Here is a 27,535-nt window from a genome sequence, read left to right as displayed (position 1 = left end):
GCATCGCATTGATTGATGGCCAAGGCAGCCACACTTTTCAGTTTAAATATTGCACTAAAAGTACAAAACTAAGGGGGAATTTCAGTAAAAATACAATAAATATTTAATACACTTGTTGAGTACAATTTGTTCGTTGTTCGGTGGATGGCGAGAACTGACTGGAGAATGGTAGCGTCTGAGGATAGCTGACTGGGAAATGAGGGACGAATGAGGAACACTAATTATGCGATCTGTGCGAGTAGTTGGTGGATGATGTGGTCATCGACTGCAGCTCGGTGGTGCGCTTCTGCACGTCCATCGACATTTTGGTGGGGCACAAGAGACCCATCCAGGCCCGTCGAGCGGCTGCATCGAAGAGCACAAAGTAGACGAACAGCACGAATCCCTGCATGGTGGCCGTGATGCAGAAGAGATACGAGAAGGCCACGCCCGCCTGCATGAAGGCGAAGATGCCGAAGATCCAGGAGAGCCCCAGCAGGAAGAAGAGTAGAATGGAAAGGCGGATCTGCTTGACGACCATCTTCCGCTCGGACTTGTGGACGCTCTGGCCGAGCGAGTGCGAGATGCTGTAGAAGACATACACAAAGATCACCAGGTTGGCCGCCGTTACGAGGGTGACGGGCAACACCAGGCCAAAGATGAGGCCGTGCCCCGAGGGGTAGCAAATCCCCGTGTCCGTTGCCAGCTGTGCGGCCGTAGGCAAGTAGCAGTCGGGGTCTATGAGGGCTACCAACAAGGTGGGCAGCAGAGGCAGGGACCAGGCCACTAGCGCCGCCTTCAGAATATAGTGGCTGGGCCTCTCGATGCCAATCACCGTGACGTACCGCTGGAACTGGAGGAAGGCGATGATGAGCATCCAGCAGAAGAGCACCAGAATAGAGTACTGCAGGAAGGCGCCGAGGGCCACACAGCGTACAGTGTCTCCGTTCATGACCAGCTGCTCGGAGATGTCGTCCGTATTGAGGAAGACGAACAGAACCATTTGGAGGGTCATGGCCAGGCACAGATGGAGGAGCACCTTGGTGGACGCCTGGCTGCGCCAACTCTTGAAGAGGGCGGCGGTGAGGAAGATGCCAAGCACTCCCATCAGCGACAGGCAGCAGCCCACAATGGAGATGATGTCCAGCACCCGCTCGTTGAGGGGCGTGATTAGAACCTCCTCGCCCAGGTCGTTGGTGCGGTAGCTGCCGCCGATAAGGAACGAGAACTGGGTGAGGTGGTCCGTGTGGCAGACGATGATCGGATCCTGCAGCAGGTCCGAGCGGCTGCTGCTGCTGCTGGTGGTTATGCCGTATTCCGACCAGGTCTGATAGTCCCAGTAGCCGCAGCCGCTGCCGCTGCTGATGGACCTCGCATCCGGCTCACGGATGTTCTGGTTGCGCAATAGGAAGGGCAGACTCTCGGGCAGGACTGGATCTGTAATATAAGGAGGGAAACGTGAAGCCAGCACAGTCGCTCAAAAGTAGCGAGATTACTCACTCAATAGGCCTGGTATGGAGATGGATATAACCTTGCTGCGAGGCCTGCGACTGCGTGTCTGCGATATTTCCACAAAGAGAGCGTCGTGGGCATAGATCTTGAAGACCAAGTAAGTGGCTCCGCTCTGCTTCACCTTTTCCCACAGCTGTTTGGGCAGGAAGGTGGCCGTCTCGAGGTCGGACTCCCGCTTCAAGCTGTCCAAGCTGTCGCTGGAGCGAAGAAAGCGATACCAGAACTCGCTGCTGGATTTTCGGCCCTCGGCAAGGGCTGAGTAGATGGCTATGCCCGTGATGTTGTCGCACTCCGGATTGACAAAGAACACGCTGAGGTTGCCACTCAGCAGTGCCTGGATGCCGATGTCCGAGAAGTTGACAGTTTCTACGCCAGTGGCTGCCACTTCGAGGGCATCGCTGGCTGCCTGGGCCTGTGGCACGACCTTGCCGCACTGGTCCCTGGACACCATCTGCTTGGCCAGGCCATCCATGTAGTCCTCGAACTGAGTGAGCAGCGAGTTGGTGGCATTCAGCTGGGCGGACAGGCGCAGCACCTGGCTGTCAGTGGACATAATTTCTTTGTAAACACTGACTAAGTCCGCGCTGACCGCCGCATCCTTCTCTTGCTCCATCAGGGCCCCAAGCACCTGCCCCGTCATGTGCACATCGGCGGGCAGGACACTCTTGTCCTGCTGCCTGAACATGTCCCTCATCGTGGCCGCCATCTGACGGCGTCCCTGGGTATCGTTGGTGCGCCGCCTTCCCTCGAGGATGTCGTCATGCAGGTCGTTCAGCTCCACGCTGATCGTCCGCTCCCTGAAGCGTCTCAGGCACACGACGGGCTGCCATTTATCTACTGTCTCCCACTTGGCCCTGTTGTCGACTCGCTCGCACCTTCTCGTGACCGGCATTCCGTTCGTCAGGATACACACGTCGTGCAATGTGGCATTCTCCCCGACTCGGGCTTGCTTCCACTGGTTCACGTGCGGTGTCTGGTCGTGGTTCCGTACGATATAGTCGTGCTGGAACTCCTCCGGTCGGCAGCTTGTGGCATCACAGTACAAGAAACCATCTGGAAAATCGGGTCCCTGGAAATCCTGATCGCAGCTGATGAACTTGTATCTGCCGTTCTTCAATCGACAGACCCTGCTTTCCTTTGGACATGTTTCATCATCACGTTTTCCCCGCGAGTGAAAGGGCGTGCGGATATCAGGATAAGGTGATGGTGGGTGCTCTCTTATAAGAGCCTCCAACGCCCACGGGAAGGTCAATGTCAGAAAGAGTACGACGCACCACAACGAATTCATTTCGTATGACTCATGAATCGCATGAATCGCTTTTATCTTGTCTCACTTCTACTTCTCCACTCCGACATATAACCGTACTTCTACAGACGTCCGACTCTAACGGAGAAACGCACTGCACTAAACCTTCCCTCCGCTCAGAATTTCCCAGACACCGACACCGAGTGCGGCCTGGTGTGCGTTATCAATCGACACCACGATCGTTTATCGGCGGATTTTGTTGCCTCTGTCCGAGCACGTACTACGCGCTCACCTGAACTTGAAACTTGCTGGTTGAACTTGTTGGTTATCATTTTCCAATGTTTAAATATAATTAACAAATGTTAAAAAAGATACAGTAAAGCTTGAATCAATTCTTTCTTGCCATCTTGCACAGATAACTGCCACACGGAGACGAATAAGAATAATAATAATAATAATAAATATAAGAATAATAACAATTGGTGAACCTATCGACCTATCGATCGTTATTCGAATATTATTATTTTATTCCTCTCACATCGCATAATACTACCTTTCGTGCCACTATCTAATCGATAAGGCAGAACGTAAGGTCTAGCACTATTCGCTGATATTTACATTGCCATTAGCAGGGCCTTGGCAATTAACCGATAATAGAATATATCTGGACTTGTGACGTCGCCGCGAGTGGATTGTGTTTGAGCAAACCACAATTTCACGCCTTCTTACTCACTTGTACACACACGTACGAGTACCACACTGGGCTGATTCATTGAGAAATTGTGGTCCCTCCTCTCCGAGATAAGCGGTTTATTGCTTTTACTTGGAAAGCAGCCAACATCACTCAGAATGACTTAATATATATTATTTTTGGAAGTTATTGTAATTAGTTACAAATCTTTAGTCCCTTTCGCCCTTTAACTGCTTCGCGAGGCAGAGATCACGCGACGACAGCATGCCTCATAGTCATTCATATTGTAATTGGATCATTTGCTTACTATCAGAAATAAAGAACATGTTTTTCAGAAAAATACCACAAACACTTAGTTCAGAGTCTAGCCGTGCGACATTTTAATTTGAATCGTATCGCCGCAACGTGACACATTTTTGTCCGGGGTCTAATGAACCCCCCCTTTTTACAGCACCTTAGGAGTCGGTCTCTCAGATAACTTTGAATGGATTGATTGATATATTGGCAATTGAAATTGTTATAGTGGGGCCATTAAATACTTGAGAGCTCTGGATAAAGAGTACTCCAAGTTGTGTCCATTCCCAAGGCAGAGGAAATTATGTTTCCTGAGAAATATAACAACTATCAAGGAGGGTTCAGCCATGAATGTTCTCTCTCTCTGCGCCCTTTGCTTCCGACGATTATCATCAACTGAAACTCCAGAGATACGACAGAGCATGCGACAGCTTAATCCACCTTGGAAATGTAGGCACCCGGCACCGGCTTCATTGTAAGCCAGTTTTTGGGTGCCCAAATGTAATTTTTATAACCAACTTCCACGGCACGTATGCGTATACGTATCCGAAGAGCTGCGTGGGCTCTGCCTGATCTCCGTGTGGGTGCGGAAATTGTTGGCTTGTTGACACGTTTTCAATTATCAGTCAAATGCCTCTGACGAATCCAAATACAAACCATAGCTGGGGCATACTACATACAACATTCTCTACACAGCATTGAGCCCAAAAATTTATGGGACTGCAGGGCGTTCAATCAAATGTGTCACATCCTGACACGGTTCACTCTTCCTGTATTGCCAGCAGAGAAGAACGTGCAAATACCAAATGAAATATTGGTCTTCTTTCACTCGGTGCCTGTCTATGATATTAGGATTGTGCAATTCCTGAGGTTCTTATGCCCAAGCGAAAATCCAATTAGTGGAGCCCACCAACAGGAGCGGAAGATGCCCTCAAAGGAAACTTCCTTGGGGGCAACAAGTGACTGTCTGGGTTAAACAAGTCCACGTTGTGGCAGACAGGAAATCATTCAGCAGAGCTCCCATTTCCCATCGGCCAGCTCTGCGCTCTGCGGTCTGCGGTCGTGTGTCCACCAACGATGGTAATAAATTTCCCAGGGCCAACTGCTCAACTGCATCAGCATTGTTGCACTTGTTGGTAGTCGTACTTGACTGGCTGCCTGGCTCTCCCCGGATCTCTCTGGCTGGTTGACAAGGTTACGTGGCAGAGGGACCGGTACTGGGACCGGTACCCCGACATGGCTGGGGGCTTAAATGTGATTAGGGTCGATTTTGAGTGGAGAAAAAGCTGCTCCAAGGACCAAGGAAGACCGAGCAATGGTTTAAATTGAGCTGGCGGGCAATGAGCCGTGCCGACATTTACGCACTTTTAACGACTCTCCAAAGCCAGCACGCACGCCCCGTTAATATTGAGCACACATTATATTCGTTCAATAAAAATTGGGAAAACTTGGCTTTCACTTTTAAGCACTTCAATGGCTCGTTGACGCTGAGCGAAAACGAAAAAAACGGGAAAAACGGTAAAATGTTAAATGGAAGACGGAAGATGGTCCCCAAATCCCTCATATGCATATGCACACTTAAACGTTTCTCATCCGCTGCAGATGGGATCCATTAAGCTCATTACGCGCCGCCATTCTTCATTCTTGTCCTGAGCCCACAAACCCCCTAAAAAACAAGAACGCACCGCAGAAACCAAACCACATCTCAACATCTCCCCACGTCGCCGTTCTGGCCATGTCAATTGCAGCCAAAAGAAATTCATTTTGGCTTGCGGGCAAAGTTAAATTGAATTTTTTCCCCAGAACTCGTTCAGTTCTGGCACTCGTTCAGGGGCTCAGACAACAGGTTGCGGGGTTTTAATGAAATTAGGCAGCTCCGCTGAATGTTTGCTGCCATACAGGGTGATCCTGATAGCATGGGAATGGAGCACACCCAGCCCAGACCCTGTCAGGCATAGGTCGGATTATGACCATAATTTAAGGCTGCTTTTATTTTACACAATTGGCAGGACAACAAATATGCGTGTATGCAGATGCCGCGCGAACTTTGACACGACACACATGTGGCCCTCTTTCCCTCCACCGAGGAGAAGACCGCTTGTATGTTTTATACCAACTTTGAAGCAATTTAATTTAATTACAACGTCTGGTGGCACTGCTGCTGCTGCTGCTGCTGCTGCGGCTGCTGTTCCAGCATCATCTAATTTCATTCCGAGCTGAGGGCCAGGCCAGGCAACAGTTGCCCCATAAACCCTGACACACGATGCACAATGTTTGGCTCCAAGTTCTAACAGGATTAGCCCCGGTGGCATACACATACTCCTACTCTTGTTGTCCTGGCTGCAATCCCTGCAGGCCTCGGCATTTGCATAAGCTACCCTTGAACCAAGCATCGGTGGGGGTGGGGTGGGATGGGATTACATTTTGAGAGTATGTCCGCCAGCGATTGATTGGAAATTCCGTTCAACATGGACCGGAAATTGTCTGGGAAATGAAATGGGTTGAATGGCCTTTAGTTGATTAAATTAACCCAATCTCTCTTTCTCTATCAAAAAGAATCCTTTAAAGCATCCGCCCATTCATACATTCACATAGGAGCATCTTTGTGTGTGGTTTTGCTGATGAAAAAACTGGGACAAGCTTTCAATTACGCATTCCTTTCGGAGAGATGTGAGTGAAAACTTTTGCCCGAGAGATGCGCCAAAATGAAGTGCTTGAGAAGAGAAGAGAAGACATCCACAATGCCGGGCGAATGTTTTTAATGAAAAACCACTCTGACGGAGACAAAGAAGTCCACTTAGGGATGCGGCTCCATCTCTACTCGTCTCCCAGCTTGTCTCAGCTGTTCTCTAATGTCAGAATAAGCGTTCGTAAATCAGCTTTCAGACTGGCTCAGGGAAAACTTTTGCCGGCTGCACATGCATTTTGTAGCATGCTTAACGATGGCAAAACGAAGGCCAGGACATGCCCTGCAGCGAGGTCACGTAAAGAGATTTTCAATTTGATGCGCCTACATCTACGTACATGGACGTGGACATGGACAAGAAGAGCGTTCTGTAACACAAAACAAGTTTGATAACTCACAAAGTTCACTCCTGCATGGGGTCTACTGTGTACATTTATGGGCCTACGTGGGACTGCGCTTAAAGTCGATACTTACTTTGATATACAGCCTGGCCTGGGGAGTGGAGTGCTTTTCCATTCGGCCAACATGTCGTATGTGTGATTCGGCTTTTGTGGTCCATACGAAACAATTAAGAGGAGACTTTGATTGCACCCCAGGGCAAATGGTTCTCCAATTATATGCCATTTGACCTTGCCTGCAGACGATTTTAATATATAAATTTAATATCATTCCGACTCCTTGACAACAGTAAAGCAAACATCAAAAGAGCTATCATCGGTGGAGAGGAGTACATGTACAGAAAATGGAAAAAATGCGGCATAAAGACGGGACTTAATTGCCGGAAAAAAGGGTTAATTGCCCGCGTATTTGGTTTGTGCACGGCAGGAAGTATCCTGAGAGTACCCTCTTCTCCGGACATAAAAAGTTTTCGCTAATGGAAAAACAGCAGGCATAAAGGCCTGCGTAAATTCACGGCAAGAACGGGGCCAGGAGATACGACGAGCACATCCATTACAATTCGAAATTTCAGTATTTTCTCGGAACATAGCCCCCGTACGATTATGCAGCATGGCTGGAGAAATTAATTTACACAGCTCCCAGAGAGAGCCCTAGAAACAGAATTCTGCTGACTCAGGGCTTGCTGCTGGCTGGTCCCACTCGGAGTGCCCTGCAGCAGCAGCTTTTACAAGCGGTTGATGCGTTTTTTATGTTGCCACATTACGGGGCACTCTTCATGGCAGCTGCATGGCGTGTGCGTTTGCGTGTGCGTGTGTGAGTTTGTCCAACTTTTATCACTTGTTTGCTTTGCATTTTACGAGCATTTAAATACAATAAGAACAACGCTAAGCGGACAGCTGTTGCATGCCACAGTGCCGTGCTGCATCACGGTCCGTGCCAGTGGCGGGCCAAAGGCTAAGCAGACATTTTCCATTTCCCGCGTGATGCTGGCTAATTAGACAGACAGGACAGGACAGGACAGGACGAGGAGCTACAAGTTCCGTGCCACACAGAGTGCCTGCCATAAGGGGCGTGCCGTGCCCCTCTGTGCCACTCGACAAAGTAATGCAATGAACGTTATTTGCACAATTCCGGCATAAAACTCATTATACCCAAGTGGCCGCCTTTATTGCCGCATACGTCCTGGAAACACAGACAGACAAACAGACGGACAGACAGAACGAGGAGAAGCTCATGAATGCCAAGCAGACAAACACACAAACAGACAAACTGGCAAACTATTACTTAATATGGTGAAATATTGCAAATTTATAACTCTCAGGCGAGGGAGGGAGAGTTCAGAGTTCAGAGTTCAGTGGAAGAATGCAAAAGTTTTCCATATTTGAACTGCAAAATGGAATTTATGTGCTCCACGGTCCGTGTCCGTGTCCTGTGTGGAGGAAGCAACTTTTTCGCACCCGCATTATGCAGAGCCCCCCTCTCCCCCTCTACTGCAGTCAGAGTTGATTACTGTTTGGAAACACACACAATAGATTAAATGAAAGCGCAGATAAATTGCATTCGAAATGGTGGAAAAATACCATAAATATGTAAATTTCCTCTCTCACAGATAAATAAATTTATGTTTACTGGCAAAATATTGAATAATTGAGGGCGCTCAAAGATTCACGAGCTTTCAGTTAGATTCAATTATGTGCGTGTGTTTCAACCTCTTCCTTTTTCAGGAAACCAGGTTCCTTTTCTATTCATATTTTGACTTGGTATTCCATTGCATATGTCAGGGTACAAAAATTTCCATAAATTAGCCAGCTGCCTTGCCTCTATGATATCCATCCACGTTGGAATGACTACAGCACATGCATACACTTTCTTAGATACACAAATCCACAACATATGCAAATGCACAGATCCACTTGAATTCCTCCTGCTGTATACGTCTGCCATATGGCTATTTCGTCGGGGGGGCAAAAAACAAAATGCTAATGTCAGACCGAGCGACATCGGTGCGGTGGCACTCTCTCTCTCTCCATCTCTCTCTGTGACAGGTAGCACTTTCACAATGTCAACCCTTTTTATGAATACCCACTCTAAAATGTAACAGCATTTGCTTCATTAATTTCTAAGCACCTTTACGCCCTTTGACTCGGTCACATGACAATGCGAATGGCAATGCGAATCAGTGTGGCATCTGTCTGCTGTCTGAAGCCAGAAAAGCCAGAAAATCAGAAAACACATACTTTGGCATAACCACTAGCTGCCACTAGCTACCACTATCATCCAGTCGCACTCTACTCTTCTCAATTTCAGTTTAGTTTATGCTTTTTTGGCAACTTAATTTGCCCACATTACGAATACGACATGCATGCCAAGCCCAAAGTCGAACTTTTCCCTCTGCCTGACCAAACAGAGTAAAAAATGGCCAAAAATAATGGATTCGAAGCTTTTAACACCCTAGCAGATCTTTCAGTTCCAATGGCTTACAAAAATCAGTTCTAAATCCAAATCCCCTCCGAAAAAAGGGAAGGTTAAGGACAAATGGAAAAAGGAAAAAAAGGAATCTTTTGCGCTTTCGATGCACTCCACTATTTTGTTATGTACTGCCTTGGGTTGTGGCTGTCTGCCTCGTGTGCCGAGTATCGTGTGTTCTGGGGAGATTCATTTTGGTTCAGTTGTTTGCCCATTTAACTGAAAGCCACAGCCACAGAGCAGCAGCAGCAGCAGCCGCATGCAAATATTGATTTTTTTCGACATGTCTGTTGCGACGAAACCAACCAGCTTGCGAAAAGCCAGAGCCAGAGCTCGAAATGAAAAGTTGTTTGAATTGTTTTTGGGGTCTGGCTGCCATGTGAGTGGACACGAATAGTGGATTGATGGAGAGGCAGTGGAAGTGGGAGTGCGAGTGGTAGTAGGTGTCTGTGTCGAAACCAGAAATTAGTGGCACATATAAATCTTGCAGGTCTCTGCCTCTGGGCCCAACCAAAAAGCCCTGCAAAAAGAGTGCCAAATAGGATTTGCTGGATGCGAAAGTGTGCATTGTAAAACCAATTCGTTTCCATTTGTCCTCGGCGTCACTTGCACTCTATACACATACACACATTCAGTTCTCCACACAATTGAACTCTGCCTTGGTCCTGCTTCGCTCCTGTTCCTGAAGCTCTGACAGTCTGATCCTGATCCCAGTGCTGACAATGCCAGTGACAGTGGGAATGCAAACACAATGCACAATGCGGAACAACACAAAAGACGGCATACAGAATGCGCAATACGAATACAATGCAGGTGCCCAGTGGCCACACTGGTGCAGAGCCTTTGGGAATTTTCTCTCTGAGAATCAAAGCCCTCCCCGCCAATCATTGATAGATGTTTCACACAATCTGCCTTGTGATTGTGCTCTGAAATGGATCGAAGACTTATCCCAGATGACGCTCGTTTCTCATGATCGGAAAGAGGTAGCACTGTGCCGCCAGTGTGGCAAAAGGAAACACCAACGCAAGCGGAAGCGGAAGCGTAGGACACTTAACCTGATTGCACTCGATTCAAAAGCTAAGCCCGGATTTGCGGCTCTCGATGTGTGGCATTTCAATTTGGCTTGCAGGTTGGCCTAAGCTCGCACTGTCCACGTTTTAATTGCCCATCAACACTTTATGACATATACTTCTATATATATTTGTGTGGAGTACATCGGGGGAGCTATTTTTATACAAAATATTTTGCTGAAACTGCCACAGGTCACGACACACGGCACGGCAGTGTCAGCGGTGGCCTGTTTGGTCAATATCCTATTATGGGTCCCACGTTGCAGCAGCAGCTGGCAGCTGGCAGCACGGAAATAAATTGGAGGCCCAAAGGTTAAACTCTGAATCTGTCACCTGCCGACTGACATCCTCCGACCCCCTGCTTTCTCATTGTGATTCAAATGGGAAATGTAGGGGGAGGGCGAGAGAGTGGGAAAGCACTTAATGTTGCGTGAAAATCGCGCAAAAGCTGAAATGAATGGAGTACAAGGAAAATCATCTGTCGATTTTCGCTTTGACAGCATCACAGCAGAGCACACGACGTTTGCAGAACACTCACTCAACCGCAGCCCAAAAGCCGCATAAATAATTCAGGATACGCAGGGGCAGGACAATTCTCTTTTTCACGCCAAAGAAAGATTGACTTTTCAATTGCCATGGCAACTCCTGCAAATGTAGCCCGCGGCTGTGTTGGCTTTCACTTATAAATAAACCAACAATTTGTGGCTCCTCAAATAGCAGAAATTCCAATTAATATGCAAATGCACGAGTACGCGTACGCTTACTCGTTCTCGGGATAATTAACCAGGAACACAGCCCTGATGATCTGAGTATTTGCTTCGAGTCCGGCGAAGCATCAGCAGCCATCCGCACTCCGGACCCAATGCCATTACCTGACAGAGCGAATTCCGCAGGCGGCCATTAGGCGCCCATAAAACTGTCAACTGAAGCGCCGCCCCGATGACATTTCAATAAACAGATCTGGTCTGGCTCTAAACAGTATTGATTAACGTGGATGGCCACGGATGAAGCGGCCAAATGGAAATGAGTGGAAATGACAGACAATTTGAATGGGAAGCATTCGATTGGGAAGCAACTGCAAAGGCCTGCAAGGGCACTGATAGCCACGCCATAGAACGGACGGACAGTGCAGTCCAATTAGGCAAATGGAAGGGCGATTATGTCCGTAAGTTCATGTCCGCATGTTCATCAAATAATGACAAAGTCATTTCCATTTATTGCACACAATTTCAATTATATCGAGTGCCGTGTTGTGGTCCTGAATCGAAGTCGTGACAAATGTCTATTGCGGAATAGATTTGCATGGTCTGGGGCTGGGGCTGGGTCTGGCACTGGGCCTGGGCCTGGGCCTGGGCCGCAAATGGCAGTCATTTATCAGAAACAAAAGGCGCTGACTTGGCTCCTTTTACCTGGCGATAAGAAAAGCCAGGAACCATGCCACCCACCCATCCACCTACCACCAAGGACCCTTCATTTTGTTCGGTTTGATGTTGCCATTTAGTGAGGCTCCTTTTGTTGCTGACAACCGGAGATAAATACATATATATGTATATCTATAGTATAGGTCATTTTATTGTCGTCCGTTTTTGTGGAGAGGATTGGGATTGGCCGGGGAATCAGTGTGCTGTGCATATTTAATGGCGTATGCAAATGCAAAGGGTCCCCAAAATGGCTTAAAGGCCGCTGTATTTACGAGTCGAACAATACCACAAAAACATATTTAACTCGCTCGTCGGCATTGTGTTTCTACATTTGAAAGTCTTACCGCATCATCTCAAAGGAAACTCCCGACCACACCCACAGGCACACCCACTGGGCTCTCTAATGCCGAACGACTCTCCATCATAGGCATTTTGTAGGCGACCTCAATCCGCATTAGTCTGCGGAGAAGGCCCTAAATCAAATTGCCTTTCGTTGGATTTGACACACGACCCAGCCGGCCGGCTCTTATCAATGGGCGGGCTTAGACCCTCATACGATATAGCGATTTCTAAGGACATTGTGTGCGCATTGACATTCTGAACGATTTGGCTGGGTAGCAATTAAGCCGAGCCTTCAGCGGCTGATTAAAGTCCAGACGGAATTTCTGTGCTCTTAATACAATTTTGTCATTCAGGAAGATGTTATTTTGAATAAGGCAACAGCATCTTTTGCAAATCACCGAGCTGTGGTTAAGCAATGAATGGACAATATTATCAACAGTTTATTTGGACAAGTATCACACTTTTTGTACTACATATATATATGTATCGATGTCCTTCCATTTACTGAGGGCGTTTACTTACTGGAAACACACTGGTTTGCCTGCGACAGAAACAGTGCTGTGGTAAAAATATTTGCTGCACATTCGTGATAAATGATATTTGATTGTGGTTTTAATGGTACTAACAAAGGCATCCACAATAAATGATTACTGGTATCTTAGAGCAAATGATCTTATCAAGATTTGCTCGTCAGCACGCAGTTAAAATTGTTTAATTTTAAAGGCCAATCATTATTTGTGCATTTTCGATAAAACGCTGGGCAAAGGTCAATAGAAATAATATAAGCACATGTTCTTCAACTACTCTCTTCTCTGTTTACCACAAGCCTTTCCTCTACAACATCACGTTCGATTTCTATGGATTCGTAAAGAATCACAGGTCCAATCCCAGGTCCTTTTATTGTTAGTATTTTAACATAAATCATTCATCAGATTTCAACATATGCTTTCTTCTTCTTGAGAATGATCTGTTTTTGGACGAGCTGTCGACGACCTATCTATGGCAGGTATCTCAGATTCAATCGGTATTTCACTCAAGAGTAACCATTTCAAAGCAGACTTTTCCACTCTCTCACAACACACTGAACATCCTCCTGTACACACATACATAAATATGTACATACAAATATATATCAATTGCAATCAATCAAAAATGTGAAAAGGAAATGTGAAGGAAAACTAGTTTGAATTCAAATTCAGAGACAATGAGAGTGAAAGCTGAACCAGAAACAGAAGCCAGGAGCCAGGAACCGGGAGCTGGGAGGAGGAAAAGTGCATTTTGATTTGCCATTGCAAGGCTTCGTTCTTTCATTCATTCATTCATTCCTAAACTTCACTGACTTTGACTCGGGAACGACTGCCAGGAACTGCTGAGCACCTGGTAAGTGTTGAGGCCATAAAAATTTAAACAAGCTCGAGGCACCGATAGACTGAATGTTTGCTTTGATTTCGATTTCATTCACTCGAAAACTAAGTGAAATGATGTGGAGTGGAATGAAGTGAATATAAATTGAAGCTACGCTCAATTGGGACTTGGCCCTTGCTCCAAAAGTTTTCCATCAAAGTCTCGCCTTAGACATAGTCTTTTTCGCTTTCATTCCCCTTATAAAATTACATTTTAAATTAGTTGTTTTCTAATGCCATTGGCTGTCGTTGTGATCTGGCTTAGTGGCAACTGCTGTGTGGGTGAGTGGGTGGGGTGTGGGGGCCATTCCAAATCCATTTGCTGCAGCAAATTGCATTCACAAGTGGGAGCTCTTGAGCCGCTTACCGTCAACGGGGGAGCTACCGCTCACAGGAACTCCTGGATCTGTAACTGTATCTGTGCGAAAGCCCTGCAAACCTCATTTATTGGACATATGGAAACTGATTGTAGATAAATAATGAATTGCTTGAATAGCAGATTAATGAAAAAAGAGCAAGTTATGTAGTTTAGGGAGTACATGAAAGGGGCAAGAATGATTGGACTGGATACCATGTCTGTTATTTATTAGTTCATTTAGAGGAACTAATTCGATTAAACATCTATCTGGTCTCTTTTTGTCCCTTTTCTGGTTACTACCCCAATGCGCTTTCACCTTTGGAATTCTCCTCTTTTTTTCGCCTTCATTCCCAAGCACACCCGAACGGGTAACTCGACAGGACATGTGCAACTATTGGTTGAAGATTTTTTATGAATCGATACGTGCAAATGGCCAGCTGGCCATCCAGCCAGCCAAGAGTATTCCTTATGTATGCCGCATAGCCGTAGTAAGTGTTGCCCTGCCTGGTATTTCGTACGTGCACCCACAACATGAACCCATAAATATGTATTGATTTTCCATTCCATGGCGCGCCAAAGTATAGAAAACTCTTGGAAATTCGTGGAGGCAGCAGCGTGGCAGCACCAATGGCAAGCCAGGACAGAGTTATGATTATGGAAGTTTTTCAGCACATAAATGGAAAATAAATGAGAGAAATTCAACGTAATTTGCGACGCCCCGTGGAGTCAGTGAACCAAAGAGATGCAGAAAGGTTCTTTATCAAATATTTATCGCATTTGTCCCATGCCAGTCGAGCGGGGAAACTGCAAATTGCAGCGAGACATGCAAATGGGAAACAAAGAAAGAGAGTCATGTGCCCAGGACTCCTGCCTAAGCCCCAACTCCACTCCAGCGCCGTGAGGAATGTGTGTAATCCGAGTGAGACATGTCTACATCATGAGTTCATTAATTTTCCCCCGAATAATGCACTGCCTCCCTCGTATAGAGCGGGGATACCCATATGTTTCTACTACATTTGCCCTGACTAATGGGCAACAGTGGGCTCCAGTGGGCACTGGGATGCTGCCTGTGGCTGTGGCATGTGGGTGTAATGTGCCAAAAATTGTGAAAACGCTCATAACAGATTCGTTTGATGTGCGGAAATTTGTCAAAAACATTTCGCACAAAACAGAAGAAACCTCGCCGCTTCTGTATGTGGGAGCTAAATTTTATGGAAAATATCTGGAATGAAAGGGAGTATTAGATCTAGAGTTGACTAAGAGATTAGGCAATGAATGCTCTAATTTGTTTGGCAATTACATAACGACCATATGGCATTCATAGTTGAGTAATGGCGGCAACACTGTGGCGAATAAAATACAGAAATGCAGCGCTAAACCAGGCCATCGTTACAGTAGCCAAAAGGCCGGACCCTGACCAGGCAATTAAAACTGCCAAAAACTAATGCCACCGCAAAATGGGGCTGGCAGTTTTATGGCTGCAAACTGGCCGCAAAGCTCGTCGCACTCGAAATGTTCAACAATGTGCCAAAACCAGGCGAAAGAAGAAGTGGCATGAAAAGCCCATCTCCATGCTCAACCACATGGTCTTCTGTCCTGGCGGCCAATTAGAGCCATCGAGCATCCAGCAATGAGCATCGATAGAATGAAAATTTATCATCAACCGGAATGGCCAGCAGCTGTGGCGGCTTAAAGCGGATCAAAAACTTTAAGGCCGCTAAGCCCCTGCCGGCCTAATTGCAAAGGACACTTGACATAATAAAGGCTGCCCGCATCAAAGGAATATTTTTTAATATTTTAATTGGCAAAAAGGCAATTGAAAATTGTCGCAACCGGTGGGCTTACCCAATATTAAAGGGTGATAATAAGCTGCTGATGGAAAATTTATATCTTTAAAGTGCTACTACTATTCTTTATGTACTGATATGTACATAGGTATTGTTCAAGCACAAATATTCACTGTAAATAATTTAATTAAATTGTTAATCTTCTAGTCAACAGATAAACACCTTTAATACCACTTGCAGCCGCATCTTATCTTTTGTTTTCTTCTATCGCCCGATCTTATCTGTGCTGCAGCATCCCCAGTTCCACTAGCTATTGGAGTGTCTACTAAGAAGGTGGTGGTTATCGTGTCGAGAAAAGTAAATTTACTAAGCAGAACATTCATAAGTCATCAGCAGATGAAACACCAGAAGTAAGGCTAAAAGTGAAACTAGCGCTGTTGTCGGACTACAACTATTCCACCGACGCACTTCGGATCGAGCCACAGAAGGCTCGGTAGCATCATGGGATACACACTGTATTCCCGATGAAAGAAACCAATTGAACAGGCTGTGTGCCCCTGCTGAAATATGTATTGGTTTACGTTTCTCTCAATAAGAGCCGGGGGAATACGATTCGTGGAACGTAGCAGCTTCAACAATTGTCGAGCCAGGGGCCACAGATTTGGGTGTACTTCTGCCATTTCATCTCGGAATAATTAAGGCAAACCGAAATGAATTTGTGCACGTGCTGCGTTCAAGAAATTGCTTTTCGTCCGCTCAACTTTTCTGGCCTTTTATGTTTTTTTTGGCTGGTATTTTTTCCTTCTTACCCTTCTTCTCGCTGCTTTGTCTCTTTTTTGTTTTTTAATTTACGCCCGAGTTTGCACAAGTTGCCGTTGTCGTGGGTTCTGTGTCAACAGCACAAAGGCCGCACACATCGCCAACAGTGTTGTTGCCCCATTCCAGTATTCCAGTTGCATGTTGCGCAATGCCATCTAAGACAATAGTGGCATGAACTTAGCATGTGCCTCAACTGTGAACTCAACTCCTCCTCTTTGGGGCATTCGCATCTTCCAGTCCGGGACTTTAATATTGTTCTTTTGTTCTGTTCGAGTCCGGGACACACAACAATAAAACGAAACGCCGAGCGGAAGAGTTTACAATTAGCTTGTTAACAAAGGCCCCGGCATACTCGGCGTATGCGTGATGCGCTCGAAAGAGAACAAAGCTGCAGTGCATCTCCGTATCTCCGACTCTATTTTTCTATCTTTTGTTTGAGAACATTGCAACCATGCCAGGCCAGCCCAGGCAGTTCATAAAAACAACCAGCAAACGAGCACCACTTTGTGCTGCAAGAAGAAGCCAAGCTTCAGACATAATTATCAAATTATTTGGTAAACTGTTCTCCCCTTTTTATACAGAGTACTCACAGTTGAAGGGTATATTGAGCTTGAGTAAGTGTATGTAACGTTCCTACTAGAGGAAGCAAAGTAAGACCATTTGTTTGACCCATAGGTGCAGGCTTGTGCTTTTTAATACCTATACATCAAATTTCAGACGATTTTGTAGTACCGTGTATCATTGTCTCGCGGTTCTTCCCGAGTTTTTTTCTTTTTCGAAACTTAAAATCTTTATGCATATTTCATGCTGTGCAATAAAGGGGAAAATAGTGGAAAAGCGTGAAACAAGACCCGGAGGGAGAACGAGGGAGTTCCCAGAAGTGTTCGCCTGTAATTTACCCAGGAAAAGTTGCCGCTCGTTTGGGCGCGGCCTGACTACAAAACACTTTTACTCAATTTTGTGAGGGTGGGCCTCATGCCACCAGAAAAGTTTCCCCATCAGGGGTTAAGGGTTAAGGGGTAAAGGGTTAAGTGCAGAGCCCTGGACTGAAAAGTGTGAAAGTTATGTGCTTGGATTTCACATAGCTTACATATCAGCAAATAAATTGCATACTGTCTGTTTAACAGTAGATACACGCTTGGAAATGGTAAAGAGACTGCAATTACAGCACGAAAAACCCCATAAAAATCGCCTAAATTCTAATAGGTTTGCGAAACTATATAAACGTGCGAATGGCGAGCTGGCTGCTCATTTCGTGTTTGAAAACCCACCGAAATCGACCCAAAAATTGTCGCGTTCCCGCTGTGGATTCTGATTCTGTTGCTGCTTCCGTGTCGCCTGAGTAAATTGTGGAACCAGCGAAGCGAGGAGTCCAGCTCAATAATTAATAATCGGCTGTGATCAGAATAAACGTGTGGATACATTTCTGCTGAAGGTTGAATAACAAATTACATAAAGAGTTATCAGATTGAGAGTTGAATCTCTGACTATTTTAATTGATTATAAAATATATACCCTGCGAAAATGGTAGAGAAGGCATCGCTGGCACAACTGAAGAGTCTGAAATGGGGACGTATCTTCAATATGTTCTATGTAGAGCCCGTCGTGTTTATGCTGATCTTCTCGCACATGTTGTCAGGTGAGCCACATTTTGTCAATGCCGAACAGATTGTATAGGAGAATCCCTAAACCCCCCAGGAACAATCATGCGCAATCAGCTGATCTACCAGACCTGCACAGTGACCTTTCGATACAACGAGACGGACTGTAAGCTTTTGGATAGCAAAAACGCCTCAACAGAGATACAAGTGATGCAAAGATAAATACTATCCTAAGAATTTTGATGTATAGTACTCTCCCCGTTCTGGCAGGCCATCGAAACAGAGCTGCAATCGTACGTGGCCAACATGTTCCTAATCCGCACCCTCTTCGAGAGCATTGTTCCTGCAATCTGTGGACTCTTTATAGGCTCCTGGTCGGATCACTACGGACGCAAGCCCCTGCTGATAGTATCCATGATTGGCTTTTCTGCCTCTTCCCTCATCTCATCGACTATTTGCTGGATGTCCAGCTACTATATGGTCAATCCGTGGTGGTACACTCTGGCCGCAGTGCCGCACTCCTTGCTTGGGGGCATGTGCGTGTTTTCGGTGGCCGCCTCTTGCTTCATATCGGACACATCGGATATTAAAACGAGGCCCTATAGGTGAATACCACACTAACGCAACACCTTAAAGGGTTTCTAGTATCTCCCTATCCCCAGAATGATGTTCATGGAGCTGGTTATGTTTGTGGCCCTCACTAGCGGTTCGCTCCTCTCCAGCTTTGTCTATGCCGCCACCAGTGCTGCCTTCGTGCAGAGTCTCTCCTGTTTGATGCTCGTCTTGACCACACTCTTCGTAATTTTCTATTTGCCCGAGAGCCTGAGCATGCGGCAGGATGATGAGGATGTCCCAGAGAAACAAAAGGATGCGGCTGTGACCATCACCATCTCTGACCAGCAGCTGAACGTATCCGAGAAGGCTGATAAACCACCCGAGAAGCCCCAGGACCAAGGGGAGAGCGAACCTGGTTTATTCAGTCTGAAACACGTCAAGGATATGTTCAGTACCTGCTTCAAGCGGAGGGAGAATAATGCCCATACCATCATTTGGCTGGTGACGTTGGCTGGCTGTGTCTCCATCTTTGTGGGCGGTAAGTGTTTCCCTGGCATCTGACTACGAGATCTACGAGAATGATTGATACGGTGTCTCCTCAGATGGCGTTATGACTGTGATGTATCTGTATGTGCGTCAACAGTTTCACCTGACTGTTCGCGAGTACACCATCTTTGAGACAGTCAGTCAATCGGTGCCTCTAATAGGAGTTCTCTTAGGCTTTCTTATTTTTAAAAAGGTATAGGTTTCGCCCAAGAAAGCCCCTTGGTATTGAGTATTTTCACTCTTCTTCCAGATCTTTGGTCTATCTGTGGTTGCATTGGCCCTACTCTCTGACATCTCGGAGATCCTCAGCAGTCTGGCCAAGGGCTTTGCTTTCCTGCCCTGGCACTTATATCTGTCGGTGGTTCTCGGAGTCTTTCGCTCCATTCAGGGCCCCATGTGTCGCACCATAATCTCCAATATAGTTCCAGCCTCTGACACGGGTATGAAAAACGTACCCTCATTCCAAGTGAACTAGAAAATCTTGCATTGCAGGTAAACTTTTTGCAATTGGCAACATTGTTCAATCGGTGGCACCCTTTGGTGAGTGATTTTCCCCCCTAAGCGTTATCCCTATCCATTACAATTTGAATGCAGTGGCCGCACCCCTGTACACGGCTATCTACAAGGGCTCCCTGGCCAGCAATCCGGGTGGATTCAACTTCCTCAGCGCGGCGCTCAACATGATATCGTTTATTCTGATTGGGTGAGTATGATTGGATCATTTTGTCGCCCACTTAAATCATCTTGCATAAATTAATTGCAGCTGTGTGCTGAAAATTAAGTTCAAGCACAGAAAGTTCTATGCCGAGATGCTGAAGTAGTCCCAGTAAACCGAATGCCCGCCCATCAATATTGATTGAGGTCGAGTCTGTCAACTTTGCATAGCTTTCAAGCTAGCAACTTTCCAAGGACCACATTGAATAAATATAACTATCAATTTTAGGCATTTTGAGGCACATAGGGAATACCGAACCGACAATCACATCATGTGGCAGGGGCAGGTGATGCATTTATAGACTCAAGATCCAAAATGCAAACTAAATAGTAGGGTTCAAGTGTCCTATTTGACATCAGTTCGCACGATTGGTCGGACATCTGGTTACATGAATTCTGAATGGAAATGTATCTAATTGTTGTCAGAGTGGTTTCTTGTTGTTTTCAATGATGTTTGCTTGGTGCGGATATGCATAACCCATGAGCGTTTAATAGTGCATAATTTATGTGCAAAAGTTTTGGCGCAACATACGAGTATCCGAAAGTTCAAACGGCAAATCATTTGGATGGGATCCATTTGGATTCATTCGTTGTGACTTTGGCACGTACCAAATGAATTTGTAATGCTGGCAGGCAGTGCCAAAAGTTCGGGGCGCAATTTGTGGCAATTTGAATTGTTGAACGTCAACTCTCTGATTAAATAATTCATTGCAAATCTATTATGCACACTAAGGCACTAGCCTCGCCTCCATACTCCACACTCCACACGTATGCCTTCCCCCATTATAAACAGCCACTCTCTGTATATGTGTGCCCCTGTACAATCATCGTATCGTGTTACCCTGAACAAAGCCAAAAGCGCTGACCCGAAACTGACTCATCAAATCACTGCTGATGGCTATGGCTGGTCTTGTCCTGTGTCCTGTGGCCAGACATTTGTCGAGCGGCATTAAAGTTGAGAGCGCTTTAAGAACACCATCCACCAGCAACCAGCAACCAGCCACCAGCCACCAGCGCGTGCAACAAATAAACGCATTGAGACGAAGCCAAATGCGAGGCGACACTTCGCAGGGCATGAACTGGCGTTGCACTTGAACGCTAATGGTGCGAGTGTAGGTAGGCGGATACCTCTTAACATCAACGAGTAAGGGTATAACCTTGAAGTGCCGGAAGAAGGAAGGTCTTTAAGACTGTGCAATGTTCATGACATTCAGAGTTTGCCAGCGATGTGCGCTTCTGCTGAATGCCAATGCCGAGTACCAGGTATCCTGTAGTCGGAATATCATCGACATCTACACCCTTCATTCCAGCTTTGTTTGCGTAGGAAAGCGTTAACCATAAAGTGGAAACTTTGCTGCGGATGGGATGCATGTGTTGCCAGCAGTTAAGTTGAATGGCGTTCGGCTGCGTGTCGTGCGGCATTTCCGCTTCCACAGAGTCACAGAGCCCGAGTCATTGTCGCCGCCGTCGCCGTCTAATTGAGCAGCGCAGCCCCAGTCCGATAAGACGCATATAAAAACTTTAAACACTGTCTGCCAGCGAAAGGAGGGACAACAATGTTGTATCCGGTTCCGGTTTGAATGATTGATAGGCATTTTAGTGGCTTCAGCTCCAGCGCCAGCACAGACTGACAGCTGGCTTCAATCGGGTCTATCACGGAGACGGGGGTTGTGTCAACACGACGCATACGTAATCATTTATTAAACAAAACAAATTATGAGCTGCCAGCGGACCCACAACATGCAACTGTTGACGAAGGTCAAGTTTAGTGTTTACCCCGAGCCCAGAGCCCAGAGCCCCAAGTGGCGGACGGGACGGGACATCAAAAGAGCAGTCCTCGACGTAAGGCCTTACGTTACGGGGAGAACATAAAACCGAAAACTCTCACTCACTCTCTCCCTCTCTCAAAACTCACTTTCTCTGTCGCTGAAAGAGAGAGCGCTATAAAATGCGAGTCCCGAGGCAGGCTCCCGTCAGTCGGCTGAAGACATCCATCGACACAACACGGTCGCCAGCAGCTCTCGGCCATCGCTGCTCGTGAGTTCTCGTCCTCGTCCACGTCGTAGTCGTCGCTTATCGTGTCCGAGGCTCCACAGTCTCTATACTTCGCTTATCAGCGTCCGCCGCGTGGCGTGGAAATGCCGTCGGTGCGGCATTGTCCATAGCATACTTCTCCGCGTTGCCACACATATCAAAAAAAGTAAACGAAAATATAAATAATCAAAAATGTTTTGGATTCTACGCCGCACGGGCGCCGCCAACTTCTTCAATTCCCTCAACAACAACTGCAGCTTCTCCAAGAACAACTCGAACGGAAGTAACCACAGCAACAGCACACAAGGTAAATCGCCGATGGCCAGCAGCAATCAGTTTCGTGCCAGAGTCCGCCATTAATTGGGACGATTAATCAATTATGGGTTACGTCTGTAATTAATATAATTGCGGGTCAAACTTTTGCGAGCGAAAATTATGGATACAATAGAATAGAATAAGAGATTATCAATGGAAGGCATTAACAGATACTTTGACAGCCTCAAGAAAGGTTTGTTAAGGGAAGTTTCCTTGAGAGACTTCTATTCTTAGCAGGAAATGCATGTAAAAAAGAACAAGAAGAGGTAGAGGTAGGGAAGCTGAAGTCCCAGAGCATCCCGAAACTACAGCAATGAGAAAGAAAAGTAGACTTCCCCCTTGAAAGCTTTAATTTAAATAGAAGCAAACTTCCCTTCCTGTAACGATTCTCACATACAAACATGACAGCAGCTCAGATTTAGCTTCGTCTCTAATTCCTGGGGAAATATTTTGCTTTAAATGCACATCATGTTCCTGTTAAGTCCCGAATTCCGTGCCTAAGCCCAACTCAGACTCGTTATCAGAACAAGATAATTAGAATTCTCGAAATGACTTGTGGAATATATTTACATGTGCGTGCATATGCTATATTGTTTCTCTTTATCTCTGGCAGAGAATATCTAGGGGTAACACAAAGTGCGAGTGGGTGTAGCACAAAGTAAAGCAAATAACATTGAGCCCCTCGAAAACCTACGCAATAATGAGCCTCCGCACGTGTCAGGACCTAAACGTGGCACGGATGTGACTGTCGGAAAATAAAACAATTTATGCCTCGGTCCCGTTCCCAGATGCTTTTGTCTAGGCGCTAAATCTCACGCCCGCACAGGAAATGGCCAGAAGATAGAAAGAGGCATCCCAGAGGCATGTCATCGAGATTTTTAGTTGGTTTTTGTTGGTTTGTTCGATTTTTCCTGCATTGTTTGCGCAGTGTCCCATCCCCCCGGCTTATAGCCCCCGGGGAGTCTCTCAATTTATAGATCCGTCCAATACACATACACATGCTCGGATGTGCATATTAATCAGTTGGAGCAAACTGGAAGCAAACACGGCCAAATGGCAATTACAGTTTCAGCCGCAGTTTAAATTAGTTTCACTAACACTCATTTTACTTGGCAGGCAATCTGTTTTTCAAAGCTTTGACTATGTCAATTTTTACTTGATTGCAATTTTTTTAGCTTTTCCAATTGATTTTTTGCTTAGTTTCAAGGTTCTTAAAGAGAAGCCTCTAAAACCCTGAGGCTTAGCTGCTTTGCTGCAAAACCCAGTCGAAATCCTCCTCAAAGACACCATATGCGAAAAGCACTCCCTCACAGGCTGTTGCGAGTATGATTTACTGTACTTTACTGTCAGACACTCACGTCTTCTAGACGATGAAGTAATCCACCATCCCTCCCTGAATTTTTTTGCCTCAAACAGTTTCCGCTATCACGAAAAATCGGTGATTTCCCATTAAATCAACATTTAATTAAAAATTTCGTTGCCAATAATTGTTAACCTTTCCGCATATTGCAAATATTGCAAATTGCCATTATTCACTCTACAAATTCGCCAACATTTTGCGCCATTAATTGCAATGGGCAATTTGTTATTTTTTTCGAACGCTTTCGGCAAACGTGAAATTTAATCATAAAAAATTTAATTTACCAACTTGAACAAATACCAACAACAACATGTACGAGTAGGGCGGCGGACGCCCTTAAGCTTTTGTCAACATATGTATTGTCCTCACACATCCTCACATAATGAGCGGAAAGAGAGATGGGTGTTGATGTCGATGTGGGTGTGGGTGAGTGAAAGAGAGGGATTGATGTAAATATCAGTTATGAAAATGCTGGGACAACATATGGCAGCAGCATTAACCGATAATTATGACAGCCATTTGTCATTGATAATAATGCGTTTGTGCATTCAATTTGCGAAAACACTTGCGAGGGGAGAGGCGAGTAAATTTTAAAACAAGCAACGGCAATTAGCATCTCTGTGTGTGTGTGTGTGCGTATCTATGTGTAGCCAATTAGCTGAGGTTCCAGCGTTTTTTTTGTAATTTTGTACTCTTTATGCCAGAGGGTATTACGATTTTGAGCCGTGTAGCAGAGAGAAAAACATCTTTTCCCGGCTTCACACTCGAAACAGACTAGATCTGCCAGAGTATCTCAACCTCTAGGCTCTGGAAGGTCTCGCTGTTTTGGCTTTCCTTGTTCATTGGCACTCTCTTTGGCTGCAGGCATCATTAGTTCTGGTAGCTGCTCTCCCAGACAACCGAAATGATAGCAACAACAACAACAACAACAAAAAACATATCATAAATTATGGTTGGCATTTTCTCGTTCTCTGGGAAGAATATCTTGGGTCTCAGTCTCAGCAGGAGAAGAATTATTAGGCATTTATCTGGCGTATTAATAACGCTGGCCCCTGTCTGTTCTGTTGTTTCTGCCATGATTTATACTTTGTTGCCGCCGGGCGGCATCATTTGTAATAATTTGTGCTGTAATTCTAAAGTAGAATCGAGAGAAACTTTTATCTCGGCGAGATTACAGTCTCTCTGGATGTTCTTGCTAAACTTTAAGGCGGTCTCTTCCGAACGGAACTCGCATTTTGTGTCATAAATTTGAATCGCAAACACACACTCCCCGTCCCAGAGTAGTCAGGCCGCGCGGTAAGCACTGCTCTTAAGGTCGGTCTGCAGCATACGCATTTAGCGCCCCAACTCTGGTGGTGCACAATTTGGCGATAAAATTGAGTTTCACTCAACGCCATCTCTCCGTCCCTTCCTCTGCTGCTCAACCACTGCCATACGCTCTACATATGTATGTACATGGGTTTTGGAGTTTGTTAGGGTTTCTTTCAGTCGCACTTTTCATATTTTCGTGTTCGCTTTTTGGTCGGAGAAACCACAAGTGGAACAGACGACAAGAGGACAACCACTAAGCGATATTTTATGAGGGAGGATTCGCTGTGGAGTTGATATTCGTTCCGTTACCAATTCGAAGACGAAAATAAAAGTAGATCTCGATTTACTAAAACCGTTTAAGCACGTTGTACTTTTGTTTACTTAAACATTTAAAGGCGTTCAATCCAGAAATGGCAATTTCGTGTCGTCACGTATACGCATTGGTGGACCCGATTGCAATTCCAGGCAGCAGTGAGTCAAGCCCACATAATGAGCTGCTAATGAGACCTCGAATGACCAACTGGTCATAAAAAATCCAACATACTCGTTCCATTAATTTTTGGGCCGTAAATAAAAGGTTTATAGCGTAGAGCGTAGAGCCAGAAAACTATTTATGGTACTCTTTCCCCTCCAATCAGACACAAACACAATACCCTCAATAAATCCCATTTTATCACTTCGCGGCTTTCGAGGACAGAGGCAGAGAATGACAGAGAATGAATGGGGAAAAAGAGGAAAAGTTTTGTCTCAGTGACAAGCGAAAGCGACACAAAGGCCTCCCTCCATAAATTGGTTGCTGCATTGAGGAGCAGCATTTCTCAATTCCCAATCTGTGGGAAAGACAAAGAAAGTGGTGCAAAAAAAGTGAAAGCCATTTAAACGGAGACACGGCAAGTTTTATCAATATCCTTCATGAATTTCCTACCCTCATTCTATGTCAGACAAATACGTAAAGCGTCCCCCACGGAAGGCATACGGACGACTCAGTGCCGAGGCCGACGATGTCGTGTCACTGGGCCACAAAATCGATGATCCGTTCGATGAGCTAGACGACTTTGAAATGCTCGGAGCAAACTCCAATGCTGGCTGCAGCAGCCATGCCAACAACGGCAATGGAGAGCCACCAGGTGAAGCCAATGCCAACGTCAATGTCAACGGGAATGGCCACGCGAATGGGTGTGGAAATGGGAATGGCAACCTGTCGCTTTCAGCCTGCACGGATGCCGATTGTCAGGGCAACTTTGTGGTGGAGAGTGCCCTGTGCGAGCTGGGTCTGTGCCAGGCCAAAGGCAAGACATCAAAGGAGCTGGCTGCTGCTGCTGCTGCTGCTGCTGGGGCCCCTTCCACATCGAAGGAGATTAACGAAAACACAATAAGTCGACTGCATGCCCTGGCCATGGCTGACGATGATGATGACTACGGTGAGTGCTGTGTCCGTGTGGCATAATGGCTAACTGATGAGCCAGAGGTACGGCGCAGAGAGAGTCAATCCCTTCCACTTTCAGATGAGTCGCTTACCTGCAACGTGTGCGACCGGGCTTTCCATTGTCACCGTCAGCTGGCTTCGCACCAACAGAAGAAGCGACACTTTGGGTAAGGGAATATGCACTTAATTAAGCCAGCGGACGCCCTCACTTTTCACTTTTCCCTCACTTTTTTTCCCCGTCAATTGTTTGTAACTCCTCCACTCGACAGCTGCAGTGGCTGCGATAGTTTGTTTCCCTCGCTAATGCTGCTGGAGCACCACAAGGAGGAATTCGAGCACTGGAGCGATGAGGAGATGGGTCGCCGCGTCTGCTGTCGACGCAATCGATGTGACGATGATTACTTCACAGACACCGACTCCTTCATCAGCGATGCGGAGAGCGAGGATCTGGAGAGGCTGTTGTAAGGCGTGCCTCGGCGGAAAGCAGAAAGCAGCCAGCAGCTAGGCCCCCGAGGAGGCGACTGTGATGTGGTGGGAGGCTGGAGGCTGGAGGGCAGACAGTGGCATTGACTGAGGTAAACTAAATTTGAATTAGTCTCCTCCGGATGGGGCCGGGCCCCAATGCTACGTAGGCGGAGAGGCTTACGGTGGCGTCCAGCGGCGCCACCAGAATGGATGGACAATCGGCTGGCTCTGGCTTTGGCTCTGGCCCTGTTGGATAATGAAGATGGACGCTGGGGCGGACCGCTGTCGCCCTAATGAAAATGAATTAAACCCCAATCTGGCGAAACAATGAGAAATGTTGGCAAAAACCCAAAGAAAACAAACAAACAAAAATTACTTTTAGACTGTCTTGTCGCTAAATGAAAACCAAAAAACATTGAAGCAAACTCACGAGAGAGCATATTGTATTTTTAGAGTTCAACTACGAGACCCTTAGACAGGGTCTAAAAACCAAGCTATAGTATATAGTATCTAATAGTATATATGTATATGTATTGGGTATGTCTTTGTGTGTGTACGAGTACTCGTGTAATGAGCTAGTCGAATACGAAAATCCATAATTGGAAACCATATCATAAAATGCATATGTCTAAACACCCAAAAAAAAGTCCCCAAAATGCAAACCTATTTACGACAAAGAAATGAAGCCGAAAACGTATTTTTCAATAAATAAAAATGTGTAAATCGAAAACCTTA

The 27,535-nt window shown here is 46.1% G+C and overlaps 3 protein-coding genes across 4 annotated transcripts; 2 read left to right on the top strand and 1 right to left on the bottom strand.

Annotated features, from left to right (window-relative positions):
* Positions 1-79: 79 nt before the first annotated feature.
* LOC108157671 (adhesion G-protein coupled receptor G2) lies at positions 80-2,903 on the bottom strand. Its single transcript, XM_017289833.2, has 2 exons — positions 1,480-2,903; positions 80-1,416 (listed from the first exon to the last, which is right to left on the bottom strand). The coding sequence occupies exons 1-2, from the start codon at positions 2,777-2,779 to the stop codon at positions 218-220; spliced, it is 2,499 nt and encodes an 832-aa protein (XP_017145322.1). The 5' UTR covers positions 2,780-2,903; the 3' UTR covers positions 80-217.
* A 14,837-nt stretch (positions 2,904-17,740) lies between these two features.
* On the top strand, positions 17,741-20,247 carry LOC108154528 (proton-coupled folate transporter). Of its 2 annotated transcripts, XM_033388240.1 has the most exons (10): positions 17,741-18,112; positions 18,172-18,281; positions 18,345-18,679; positions 18,737-19,167; positions 19,232-19,368; positions 19,426-19,615; positions 19,668-19,715; positions 19,770-19,878; positions 19,939-20,036; positions 20,119-20,247. In XM_033388240.1, the coding sequence occupies exons 1-9, from the start codon at positions 17,998-18,000 to the stop codon at positions 19,994-19,996; spliced, it is 1,533 nt and encodes a 510-aa protein (XP_033244131.1). In that variant the 5' UTR covers positions 17,741-17,997; the 3' UTR covers positions 19,997-20,036; positions 20,119-20,247. The 2 variants fall into 2 exon arrangements, with proteins under 2 accessions (XP_033244131.1, XP_017140320.1); XM_017284831.2 differs by lacking the exon at positions 20,119-20,247 and having other exon boundaries at positions 19,939-20,106.
* A 1,629-nt stretch (positions 20,248-21,876) lies between these two features.
* LOC108154382 lies at positions 21,877-27,535 on the top strand. The gene is made up of 4 exons (XM_017284646.2): positions 21,877-22,230; positions 25,851-26,330; positions 26,415-26,502; positions 26,605-27,535. The coding sequence occupies exons 1-4, from the start codon at positions 22,116-22,118 to the stop codon at positions 26,798-26,800; spliced, it is 879 nt and encodes a 292-aa protein (XP_017140135.1). The 5' UTR covers positions 21,877-22,115; the 3' UTR covers positions 26,801-27,535.

Source organism: Drosophila miranda, chromosome 2 (assembly GCF_003369915.1).
Source record: "Drosophila miranda strain MSH22 chromosome 2, D.miranda_PacBio2.1, whole genome shotgun sequence".
Taxonomy (NCBI): Eukaryota; Metazoa; Arthropoda; class Insecta; order Diptera; family Drosophilidae; genus Drosophila; species Drosophila miranda.
This window is presented reverse-complemented; position numbering and strand designations above follow the sequence as displayed.

Bases quoted from the DNA above. Each gene is read 5' to 3' on its own strand.
- LOC108154382 (XM_017284646.2), top strand. From the start codon at position 22,116: ATGTTTTGGATTCTACGCCGCACGGGCGCCGCCAACTTCTTCAATTCC. The intron at 26,331-26,414 runs GTGAGTGCTGTG...TTCCACTTTCAG, and splicing joins TGACGATGATGATGACTACG to ATGAGTCGCTTACCTGCAAC. The intron at 26,503-26,604 runs GTAAGGGAATAT...TCCACTCGACAG, and splicing joins CAGAAGAAGCGACACTTTGG to CTGCAGTGGCTGCGATAGTT.
- LOC108157671 (XM_017289833.2), bottom strand. From the start codon at position 2,779: ATGAATTCGTTGTGGTGCGTCGTACTCTTTCTGACATTGACCTTCCCG. The intron at 1,417-1,479 runs GTGAGTAATCTC...CTTATATTACAG, and splicing joins CTCCATACCAGGCCTATTGA to ATCCAGTCCTGCCCGAGAGT.
- LOC108154528 (XM_033388240.1), top strand. From the start codon at position 17,998: ATGGTAGAGAAGGCATCGCTGGCACAACTGAAGAGTCTGAAATGGGGA. The intron at 18,282-18,344 runs GTGATGCAAAGA...CCGTTCTGGCAG, and splicing joins ACGCCTCAACAGAGATACAA to GCCATCGAAACAGAGCTGCA. The intron at 19,369-19,425 runs GTATAGGTTTCG...CTCTTCTTCCAG, and splicing joins GCTTTCTTATTTTTAAAAAG to ATCTTTGGTCTATCTGTGGT.